General features: G+C 48.4%; 1 protein-coding gene across 2 annotated transcripts in view; it reads left to right on the plus strand.

Moving 5' to 3' along the window:
* The window catches only part of ENPP3 (ectonucleotide pyrophosphatase/phosphodiesterase 3), a 352,328-nt gene that overhangs the window by 247,712 nt on the left and 92,080 nt on the right, over nt 1–12,536 (plus strand). For both annotated transcript variants that reach the window (XM_063917307.1, XM_063917306.1), the window contains exon 21: nt 10,488–10,623. In XM_063917307.1, the coding sequence (XP_063773377.1) occupies nt 10,488–10,623 (136 nt within the window). The remainder of the gene's footprint in view (nt 1–10,487; nt 10,624–12,536) is intronic.

Below are 12,536 nucleotides of genomic sequence, written 5' to 3' on the forward strand. Positions count from 1 at the left end.
AGCCACCCAAGGGCCAGGGGTGAAGCCCAAGGCTGTCCCCCCCATCCAAGGGCTGCGGATGGGGGGCTAATAGCCTTTTGAAAATTGAAAGAATATTGTTTTTCCAGTAGTACTACAAGTCCCAGCAAGCCTCCCCCGCAAGCTGGTACTTGGAGAACCACAAGTACCAGCATGCGGGTGGAAAAACGGGCCCGCTGGTACCTGTAGTTCTACTGGAAAAAAAATACCCAAATAAAAACAGGACACGCACACCGTGAGAGTAAAACTTTATTTCACACATGTCGACACACACATACTTACCTATGTTCACACGCCGACCTCTGTCCACTTGTCCAAGTAGAATCCACGGTGTACCTGAAAATAAAATTATACTCACCTGATCCAGTGTCCTGTGGTCTTTTATTATAATCCACGTACTTGGCAAAAAAAAAAAAAAACGAACACCCGGACCAGGCGGACTGAAAGGGGTCCCATGTTTACACATGGGACCCCTTTCCCTGAATGCAGCGACCCCCCCGTGACTGCTGTCACAGAAAGGTCTCTTCAGCCAATCAGGAAGCGCCACTTCGTGGCACTCTCCTGATTGGCTGTATGCGCGTCTGCTGGCAGACAGCGCATCGCACAGCTCCCTCCATTAGTTTCAATGGTGGGAACTTTGCGGTCAGCGGTGGGGTTATCCGCGGTCAGCCGCTGACCGCGGGTGACCTCACCGCTGACCGCAAAGTTCCCACCATTGAATATAATGGTAAGGCTTTGCGATGCGCTGTCTGACAGCTCAGACGCGCATAGCCAATCAGCAGAGTGCCACGACGTTGCGCTCGCTGATTGGCTGAAGGGACCCTCTGTGACAGGAGTCACGTGGGGTCCCGGCATCCTTTCAGTCCGTTTGGTCCGGGTTGCCGTTTTGTTGTTTTGCCAAGTACGAGGATTATTTAAAAAGATCTGGACACTGGATCAGGTGAGTATGATTTTATTCACAGGTACCCCGGATTCTTCAGTGACGAGGGGGGCGTGGCAGTCGGCGGGTCAACATGGGTAAGTATGTGTGTGTCGGCATGTATGAAATAAACTTTTACTTTCACGGTGTGTCTCCTGTTTTTATTTGGGTATTTTTTTTCCAGTAGAACTACAGGTACCAGCGGGCCCGTTTTTTACCCGCATGCTGGTACTTGTGGTTCTCCAAGTACCAGCTTGCGGGGGAGGCTTGCTGGGACTTGTAGTACTACTGGGAAAAATATTCTATCATTTTACTCAAGGCTATCAGCCCCCCATTCGCAGCCCTTGGATGGGGGGGGGGGGGGGGGACAGCCTCGGGCTTCACCCCTGGCCTTTGGGTGGCTGGGGGGGGACCCCTTGATTGAAGGGGTCCCCACTCCCCCAGGGTACCCCGGCCAGGGGTGACCAGTTGGATATTTAATGCCACGGCCGCAGGGCGCTGTATAAAAGTGACCCCCGGCTGTGGCATTATCTGTCCAGCTAGTGGAGCCTGATGCTGGTGTAAAAAATACGGGGGACCCCTACGCTATTTGTCTCCCGTATTTTTTGCACCAGCACCAGGCGCAGAGCCCGGTGCTGGTTTTAAAAATACGGGGGATCCCCTGTCAGTTTTTCCCCCGGATTTTTAGAACCAGGACCGGCTCGAAGAGCCAGAGGCTGGTTATGCTTAGGAGGGGGGACCCCACTCATTTTTTTTCGTGTTTTTTACCGTTTTTCCCATTTTTTTTACATTTTTACAAGTGTAATCAAAATCCGTCAAATCGGCCGTTTTTCGACAGCGGGACTGTCGAATCCGTTTTTTATTGAATATGTTGAATTCCGGCACCCACTTGCCGGAATTCGACGGTCGAATTGTGTCGAATTAAAAAACAGGTGAAAAATTGCCGTGATTCGCCAGCAATTGCATATACCCCTATGGCTTCTCTGACAAAGGACAGGGCAGATAGCAGACGTGTTTCTCCTCTCTCTAATACTTTACCTAAAAAAAGGGGGTTACCCGATATCCTCTTGGAATCCAAGGAGGAGGTACCGGAGGTGGAAGATAGGGAGGAGCTGGAATCAAATACTGAGTTAGATGATTCCTCTTCTGCACAGGTGGGGTCATTCCGAGTTGATCGCAAGCTGCATTTGCACACAGCGCAGCGATCAGGCTAAAAAACGGCAGTGCTGCGCAATGTCACGCGCGACGTACGGGCACAACGACCAATGCAGTTTTGCACAGGGTCTAGCGATGCATTTCAGTTGCACTGGTTGCCGCAGAGTGATTGACATGAAGTGGGAGTTTCTGGGTGACAACTGACCGTTTTCAGGGAGTGTTAGGAAAAACGCAGGCATGCCACGGAAAACGCAGGTGTGGCTGGGCAAACGCTGGGCGGGTGTGTGACGTCAAATCCGGAACTGAATAGTCTGAAGTGATCGCAAGCGCTGAGTAGGTTTTGAGCTACTCTAAAACTACACAAACATTTTTTTTGCAGGCGCTCTGCGAAACAACCGTTCGCACTTCTGCTAAGCTAAAATACACTCCCAGTGAGCAGAGGCATAGTGTTTGCACGGCTGCTAAAAACTGCTAGCAAGCGATCAACTCGGAATGACCAGCACGGTGTAGACTCTTATTATTGCAATAAGAGATGTTTTAAATATCCCTAGTAATGACTCTGAGGTGCAGCAATCCTTTTTCTCTGCACAGAAAAAGGCACATGTCACATTTCCTGACTCAAAGGAACTGGATGACCTTTTCAGGAAGCCATGGGCCTCTCCTGATAAAAAAAGTGGTTAGCCACCAGAGGCGGGCTGGCCCAGGGGGCAGGGTGCCATGTGCCCCCCGGGCCACGCTACTGTCAAGGGTCACGGGCCGGCTGCCACCTTCCACTACACCAGCGATGGTCAACCCACAGCTCTTTCTATCGCCGCATGCGGCTCATAAGCTTCCGCGGCACCTTCCGCTGCCATAGTCTGCAGTGCCCGGCGCCGGCCCGTAAGCCAATCAGAGCTCGCGGACTGGCAGCCAATCAGGAGTCTTAGCTGCCAGTCCACGAACTCTGATTGGCTCACGGACCGGCACCTAATTAGAGAGAATCAACGCCGCCGGAGAGTGGAGACTGAGGGGCAGGAGAGGCTGCGCTCTCCTCCCCTCACATGCAGCAGACAGAGCAGAGCAGCAGCATGGCAGTGAGCAGCACTTAGGGGGGGGGGGCTCAGTGTGGGGACATGTGTATCTTACACTGGGGGCATATCTGGCATTGGGGGGATGTGTATCTGGCACTGGGGGGACGTGTTTCTGGCACTGGGGGCATATCTGGCACTGGGGACATATCTGGCACTGGGGGGAAGTGTATCTGGCACTGGGGGCATATCTGGCACTGGGGAGACGTGTAGCTGGCAGTGGGGGCATATCTGGCACTGGGGAGACAGTGGGGGAATATTTGGCACTGCGGCATATCTGGCACTGGGGGGACATGTGTATCTGGCACTGGGAGATGTGTATCTGGCAGTGGGGGCATATCTGTCACTGGGTGTACATGTGTATCTGGCACTGTGGGCATATCTGGCACTGTGGGCATATCTGGCACTGGGGGCATATCTGGCACTGGGGGAACATATGTATCTTACATTGGGGGCATATCTGGCACTGGGGAGATGTGTATCTGGCAGTGGGGGCATATCTGGCACTGGGGATATGTGTATCTGGCAGTGGGGGCATATCTTGCACTATGGGGGCATATATGTATCTAGCACTGTGGGGGCATATATGTATTTGGCACTGTGGAGGCACGCATTTTTTGGTGTTTTTATATGTTTGTGGCATTGTAAAGGGGATTTATTTGTATGTGGCACTGTACAACATGACTAAAAATGGGGTTATGACACAAGGTCATACTCCTACAAACGTCAAACCGAAAGGTGTGTGCATAAAAATGGGGTGTGGCTTTGTGACAACTATGTTATGCCCCCATTCTTGCTCACGCACCTTCGGCGTGCGCATGATATGGCTCTTACCCTTGACTACGGATCTTTTCTGGCTCTTTGCCACTGACTGGTTGGCCACCCCTGCACTACACAGCTCTGCTGAAGCCGCGGCCGCACTGACAAATTTATAATAAAGTGTCTTTGGGATAATTTACACCAGGCCTAATTTTTTTTATTAATAAATATTTTTAAACAAAAAACCTCCATTTAAGATGGTGCCATTACTTATGGGCCAGTGCTCTTGCTTTGCCCCCCAGGCTAAAAGTTGACAGCCAGCCCCTGTTAGCCACTTTCCTATTTGCCCAGGAAGGGCGTAAGGTATGGGAAACTCCCCCGGCAGTGGACGCATCTGTGTCACGCCTGTGCAAAAAGCTTGTTCTACCGGTTCCAGGGGCTACGGCCTTAAAGAAACCTGCAGACAGGAAAATAGAAGCAACTTTGAAATCTATTTATGTTGCAGCGGGGGCATACCAAAGGCCTGTTATTGCAGGATGTTCGGTGACGCACGTCATACACACTTGGGCGGGTAGCATTCAGGAGGGCTTAGCAGGGGATAAGTCCCTAGCTAACTTAGTACTGCATGTTCAGCATATTCAGGAGTCTGCCCGCTTCCTTTGCGATACCATCAAGGGAATCGGTGTTATTAATGCACGCGCTTCTCCAATGGCGGTCTCTGCACGCAGAGAGTTGTGGTTACGCCAGTGGATAGCGGAGTCTAAAAAGAGTGTGGAAGCCTTGCCCTTCACAGGTGATTGGCTATTCGGTGGTGAATTGGATACCTGGATCTCAAAAGCGATGGCTGGAAAGTCCACGTTCCTCCCATCTGCTGCTAAAGGTAAATTCAGAGGTGCCTCAAATGCGGTACAAGGTTCCAGAGGTACAGTAAGTCTTGTAAGCCGGCTACCATAGGATCTCAGGACCAGAGTGTCAGCTCTGGCTCCTCCAAACCCTCAGCATGATGGTGTTCCTCCACTCCAGGGGGACCTCATCTGAGATTCTTCAGCTCCATCTGGAACAGCTCATGTCAGGATGCCTGGGTAAAAGATCTGATCTGCCACGGCTACAAACTGGAATTCGAAAGTATTCCACCTCACAGGTTTACCAGCTTCAGAAACCATGCGCTTCACATTGCAGGAGGCCATTCAGAAGTTAACCCTGACCCAGGTCATTGTTCCTGTGCCACCTCAACAACAAGGCGAGGGATAATACTCCAGCTTTTTTTGTGGTACCAAAACCAGACGGTTCAGTGAGACCCATTTGAACCTCAAATAGTTAAACCCATATCTGCGGGTTTTCTGGTTCAAAATGGAGTCTCTGAGAGCGGTGATCTCAGGTCTGGAAGAGGGGGAATTATTGGTCTCTCTGGACATAAAGTACGCCTATCTCCATGTCCCAATATGGCCACCTCATCAGATGTATCTCAGGTTTGCTCTGATGGAGGAACACTACCAGTTCCAGGCGCTGCCCTTTGGCTTATCTACAAACCCAAGGATTTTCAACAAGGTTATGGTGAAATTGATGTTTCAACTCAGGATTCAGGGGGTGAACATTGTCCCCTACCTGGACGATTTGCTAATAAAAGCAAGGTCAAAAGGAATTACTGCTGGACAGCATCTTTCAGAAATCCCATCTGGAGCCAACCCAACGCCTCCAGTTCCTCAGAATGATCCTGGACACGGCTCAAAAAGTTTTCCTCCCTGCAGACAAGGTGGAAACTCTTCGGGAGTTGGTTCAAGCAGTTCTACAACCATGCAAGGTCTCGATACATCTTTTCACATGTCTGCTGGGCAAGATGGTGGCCTCCTTCGAGGCCATTACATTTGGCAGGTTTCATGCAAGGACCTTCAAACTGGACCTCCTGAAGAAGTGGTCGGGTTCGCATCTGCAAATGCACCAAGTCATTCGTTTGTCCCCACAGGCCAGGATCTCCCTTCTTTGGTGGTTACAGCCCGCCAACCTCTTGGTTGGGGAGGAGCTTCGGGAACCAGGATGGGATTCTCGTGACCACGGACGCCAGCCTTTGGGGCTAGGGCGTGGTTACCCAAAGGGCACAGTTCCAGGGACGATGGTCAGAACTCGAGTCCTGCCTTCCGATAAACATACTGGAACTAAGAGCAATATACAATGCTCTGCTGCAAGGAGCTCATCTGCTCCGAGGTCAAGCCATTCAAGTTCAGTCGGACAATGCCACGGCAGTGGCATACGTCAATCAGCAGGGAGGAACAAAGAGCAGAGCCTACATGAGGGAAGTATCCAAGATTCTCCTTTGGGTCAAGAGGAATGCAAGGGCGGTGTCAGCCATTTTCATTCCAGGAGTGGGCAACTGGGAGGCGGACTTCCTAAGCCGCTACGACCTCCACCCAGGAGAGTGGTACCTGCATCCACAGATGTTCCGGATGATAACAGTTCTCTTGGAACGTCCCCAGATCGATCTGATGGCCTCTCAGCTCAACAACAATCTTCCGTGCTATTGTTCCAGGATGAGGGACCCTCTAGCAGCGGCGGTGGATGCGCTGACGGCACCGTGGGATTACCAGCTGTTGTACCTATTTCTTCCAATTCCCTTACTTCCTTGAATCCTAAAAAGAATCCGAAGAGAGGGAATTCCAGCAATTCTCATTGCTCCCGACTGGCCTTGAAGGGTCTTGTACGCGGACCTTCTGGCCATGGCAGTAGAAGAACCCTGGGCCCTCCCACTGCAGGAGGATCTTCAGCAAGGGCCGTTCATCTACATGGAGTTAATTTGACGGCATGGTGGTTGAGTGGAACATTCTAGCTACGAACGGTATTCTGGATAATGTCATTACTACCATGGTTCAGCCAAGGAAGACTGTCATGTCGAAGCATTACCACCATATCTGGAAACGTTACGTCTTCTGGTGTGAGGGCCGAGGATGTCCATCTGCGGAATTCAGTCTGGGGTGCTTTTTGCATTTCCTGCAAGCCGACGTGGATATGGGCCTACGGTTGGGCTCCATCAAGGTTCAGGTCTCAGCCTTGTCCATTTTCTTCCAGAAGAAATTGACTGCTCTGCCTGAGGTACAGACGTTCCTGTGCGGTGTCCTGCGTATTCATCCTCCCTTTGTGCCGCCTATGGCTCCTTGTGATCTCAACGTGGTTCTGACATTCCTACAATCCTCTTGGTTTGATCCTCTGATGTCAGTGGAAGACAAATTCCTCACGTGGAAGACAGTGATGCTCTTAGCCTTGGCTTCAGCCAGATGGGTTTCAGAGCTGGGTGCCTTGTCCTGTAGGAGTCCCTACCTGGTCTTTCTTGTGGACAGGGCAGAGCTCAGGACTCGTCAACCGTTCCTGCCGAAGGTGGTCTCTGCATTCCAGCTGAATATGCCCATTGTGGTTCTGGCAGCTTTGGCCACGGCCTCTCTTTCCGAGTCCTTGGATGTGATGCGAGCCCTGAGGATTTACGTCAAGAGGACTGCAACTGTCCAAAAATCTAATTCCTTGTTTGTCCTCTATGATGCTCGCAAGAAAGGTCTTCCTGCTTCCAAACAATCCATCGCCCGTTGGATTAGGTTTACCATTCAACAGGCCTATGCTTTTGCAGCATTACCTGTTCCTAGGCCTGTTAAGGCCCACTCTATCAGGTCTGTGGGTTCTTCCTGGTCGGCTGCCCATGGTGTTTCGGCTCTGCAACTATGCCGAGCCGCTACCTGGTCAGAGTCAAGTTCTACGGGTCTGATACCCTGGCCACAGAGGATGTCCAGTTTGGACATACAGTGTTGCAGGCTTCTCAGCACGTTCCCACCCGTTCTGGGAGCTTTGGGACATCCCCATTGTAATTCAGTGTTCCCAGTATCCCTTATGGATGATAGAGAAAAGAGGATTTTAATTAGCTACCGGTAAATCCTTTTCTCGTAGTCCATAAGGGATACTGGGCGCGCCCCTCTGTGCTTCACCTTCTGGCAAGTTATGGTTCTTGTGTGACATTATTACTTTACAGCTGTTGCTATTTTCTGGTTCACTAGCGGTTGCTAGTTTTGTTGTTGCTGTATGCTGGTTCGTTACTCTCACCACTCGTGTCTTGTTATGTTTCCTCCTCTCAAGTATATCTTCTCCTTCGGGCACAGTTTTCCTAGCCTGAGCTGTGAGGGAGGGCATAGAGGGGAGGAGCAGCACACCCTGTTAAGAAATTTAAAGTGCACTCGCTCCTTTGGACCCCATCTATACCCCATCATATTTCAGTGTTCCCAGTATCCCTTATGGACTACGAGAAAAGGATTCACCGGTAGGTAATTAAAATCCTCTTTTTGCTTTGTTCCCAACTGAGAATCAGTTCCACTGTCCTAAAAGCCTTCAATTGTATGACTGAAAATAATTGGTACAACTTGAAAAGGGGGATGATAGAGATTCACAAGTTTCATTATCATCTGAACTGCCAAAGGGGGTTTTCCAATCCATTATTTTATATGTTTGACAAATATGCACAGAAACACTGCTTTGGATTCAATGAACCTGGTCACATGTTTGTTCTGGTTATCTAGAAAGTAAATGATTAACTAAATCCATTACAAAAATATAAAATAGCAGTTAAGATTACAAGTAATGTATTGAAAAGCTAGTTTAACACCTGAATGGGTAACATAAATCATGCTAACAACAGTTTGTCCAATAAAAAAAAATGTCCATTGAACAATATTGTGATCTAATAGATAAGTCACTGTAGGGCTAAAGTGTACTACACAGTGTATCATAACTGGGCTGATCAGCTGATTCTCGGCTGACCGGTCTGATTATATTGGGTGTAGTATGTTATGCTGGTGCTTGGGATCCCGGCGCCCAGCATACCGGCACCAGGATCCTGACCGCCGGCATGCAGGCAGTGGGGTGAGCGCAAAAGAGCCCCTTGCGGGCACGATGATGCTATTTATTCTCCCTCCAGGGGTGTTGTGGACACCCCAAGAGGGAGAATAGTTGTCGGTATGCCGGCTGTCAGGATTCCGGCGTCGGTATGGTGAGCGCCGGGATCCCGACAGCCAGCATATCAAATGCCTCCAATTATATCACAGTGTGTAATGCTAGGTACACACCTTAATGATCCCATGCAGCTCATAATACAGCATAATTAGTAGCACCTAGGGACAATTATCTCGTGTGGATCCAATGAGTTGGATCGTACCTGTTGCGCAACATTCTCCATCAGATCGCTGAGGTGTGTACCTAGCATATCTAATTAGGATGTAAATGAACCAAGTTTGCACTGATCAGAAGTGGAGGGGAAGATTAGAATAATCACAAACTAGATTACTAAGAAGTCATGTGACATTTATTGATCCTATACAATTAGCTTGTTTGCATCAGTACACTGGGCTAGGCCTGATATTCAGTTATTTGGAGAACTTAAGACGTTCAGCCTAGTCTATTCTTGTATCATTATAATAACACTAATGATGATAAATTTCTGTAGTACTTTTCTCCTGCAGGACTCAAAGTCGCTTTGCATACATCAAAAATATGCTGCATGCACGATGAGCAATATACCTACAGATATCTTGGTGCACTGTTGTGTATGGCTGACCGCCCGTACATATGCTGCAGAGACTGCCGGTGATTAATGGCTAAACTGGATGGGTGCATGTAAATGCCCACCCAGTTCATGACGTTAGTCACGATGGATCGGGCAGTGTGTATACACAACACACTGCCGGATCCGCATATTTCTATTGATCTGCAGATATATCGATCAGTGTGTACCCACCATTGGAATTACAGCAAGTTGAAAAAAGCATACCAAAATAATTAAGAACAACTAAACCTAGGGAGCACAGTAAGCATAGCGCAGCCATTTTAATAACTTCTACAGGTTATATAGTCCACCCTTAAAAGGTGCCAGGTGAGGCAGATATCTTGGACGCACTACATAGGATTACCCTGAGTGGAATAGGTCACACCAAGAAGAGATGACAAAATGGGTGGTTGCAGGATCCTAGCGATAGGGGTAGAGTCCTAACATAACAGTCAGATCCATGTCATTTTTTCAACCGATCCACGAGCATACCAGGTAGGACAGCCATGTCTGACGCATTATGAAGGTTATGCTTTGAGAGATAAGACAAATTCTAAGTAATGATCTAAATACTAACATTTGTATTTCATCACACCCTATTGAATCTTAGAGCCGCTTGTAAAATTAGATACAGATTTACATCCAGAATATAGATAAAAAATAAAAAAGACAGGGTCCTTATCAGGAGAGAAGACCCCTAAGACATACCCAGTCAGCTTGCTCTACTTTGAGCTTTAACCACTGAGCACAATACAATATTGGGACAGAATGCACTTTAAGTCATTTATGTCTGTCCCATTCATATCAAACATTACATAAAGGATAGGAATATTCCATTAGGAAACTGAACTTGTAAGAGCACAAACAAACTCATGTTCCCTTTCACATATTGTTACTACACATTGAGGCATTAAGGAAACATGACAGGGAAACCACCATTGCTGCGGAAATGATGTTTAGTGGGTCAATAAGACTGGTCCTCTGTGACTGTTTTGTACAGGGAGAAGGCTCTTCTATTCCTCCTACACTGCCAGACTGTCTGCGGCCTGACGGTAGAGTTCCAGAGGCAAACAGCCAGAAGTGCTCAGACTACAAGCCAGAGATGAACGTAGGCCACAGCTTCCTCCATCCTCCCAGTAAGTACTTTTCTTTAAATAGATATATTCAAAAGCTTTAATCATGCGGATGTGGCTGAGCAATAACTATAAACCTATTACAAAACAACAGAGTTGGTAGTGTGGGCACTGATGTGTACTGGCAAAGGATTTACAATTGTTGATTCTTGTTAAAAAAGACACACTTCTTCAGAATAAATGCCATTACAAGTCAACATTACTTACATTTACTTGGAAAATAGAAAGTGATATGCATCAGAGTCTTTGAGAAAACTAAATTACATAGTTTGAAGGTATGTTGAATTTAAACGGTGTATTTTACCTTCATACAGTATATGTGTACATTTTATGAGGAAATCAGGGTAGGGGTGCTCTCCTGGAGTATATGGGCATCCGCAAACACACAGCAGCCAGGAATGCAGCACAACAGTCCAGGGTTTTTGTGCAATCTAGCCGTGGCTAGCTTTATTGTGCAGTGCAAAAACACAATACATAAAAATAAATCCTAGTCCATATGGACACTGACTAAACCTAATGTCCCTACCACAAACATAAGCATATGCACATTACTTAAAGTCAGCAAATCACAGTGTCTCATAACAGGCCTGCTACCCGTTTGACTTCTATAGTGACTAGACCAGCGGTTCCCAAGCATTTTTTAATAACAGCGCCCTAGAGTATCAGTATTTTTTTCATGGCACCCCAAAGCCAAAAGTTTCTTATTGAGAAATTTAGAAAAACATATTAAATTAATTTTGTTTATATGTCATTCTTAGGTTCAATTAATTGGTGAGGAAGAATAGGGCTAATTCAGACCTGATCGCTGCTGTGCGTGTTCGCACAGCAGCGATCAGGTCTGAAGTGCGCATGCGCCAGCGCCGCAGTACGCCGGCGCATGACAGACAGCCGTTTGCTATCTTAGCCCTGTGATCACCTCTGCCTGATTGACAGGCAGAGGCGGTCGCTGGGCGGGAGGAGGCGGGCCGGCGGCATTTGGCTGCCATTTATGGGGCGCGGTCCGGCAACGCAGGCGTGCCCGGACCGTTGGGTGGGCAGGCTGAGGCGGATGCGTGATGTTACACGCATCCGCTGCAACCCGGGCAGCGACGACTAGCTCCCTGCCAGCGTGCAGGAGCTGCACTGGCTGGTAGCGACTCCTACAGTACAAAAGCATCGCCGCTGTGCAATGCGTTTGTACTTGTACGATGGGGTAGGGCCTGACATGCGGTGCCGACTAGCCCTGTGCTGGGTGTCCCCTGCATGCCAGGGAAGCTGATCGTAGATGTGCTAAATTTAGCACATCTACGATCAGGTCTGAATCACCCCCAATATTTGCTTCTGGTTGTCCACATATTTTATGATTGGCAGCCACAAGCACTAGTTTCGCCAATTACATTTACAATACAGTATATAGTCTGAATTGGTCCTGGACCACCAACCTGAGGCCCCCCTGCAAGTCTCCCGCGGCACACACAATTTGAGAACCACTGGAATAGAGCTAGACACATTTGCTTATCCGACTCAGCCTGTCAGACTTCTGAGCAGGTTAGCTGAGCAAAGAATGACACTCTGATTGATATAAGCAGTATCACATTGCATAGGTTCATAGGCAAGAGAACAATTAGCAACAATAAGACCCAAATCACCACATCAAAAACATTTGACATACTATAATCAATACTTTTATGGGGTAGGAACCTTCCTGCCACTGTTCGTTCCACCGCCCAGCACCCTTCGTCTTACCAGCGGTCATTTCTCTGGGTCATCTTTTGCAGAAAATGACTGGCCCATATGAAGCGAGAGTTAGTTGGAACATCGGTGGAAGTATTCCCGGATAGGGCTGCTAAATGCTGCACCACCACATTTATGGCCTCGCAGTCTTGGTGCTGTTGTTCACAGAGGTTATCTATAACAAGTTGCTGTTGCTTTCGGTT

Source organism: Pseudophryne corroboree, chromosome 4, assembly GCF_028390025.1.
Source record: "Pseudophryne corroboree isolate aPseCor3 chromosome 4, aPseCor3.hap2, whole genome shotgun sequence".
NCBI classification, from domain to species: Eukaryota; Metazoa; Chordata; class Amphibia; order Anura; family Myobatrachidae; genus Pseudophryne; species Pseudophryne corroboree.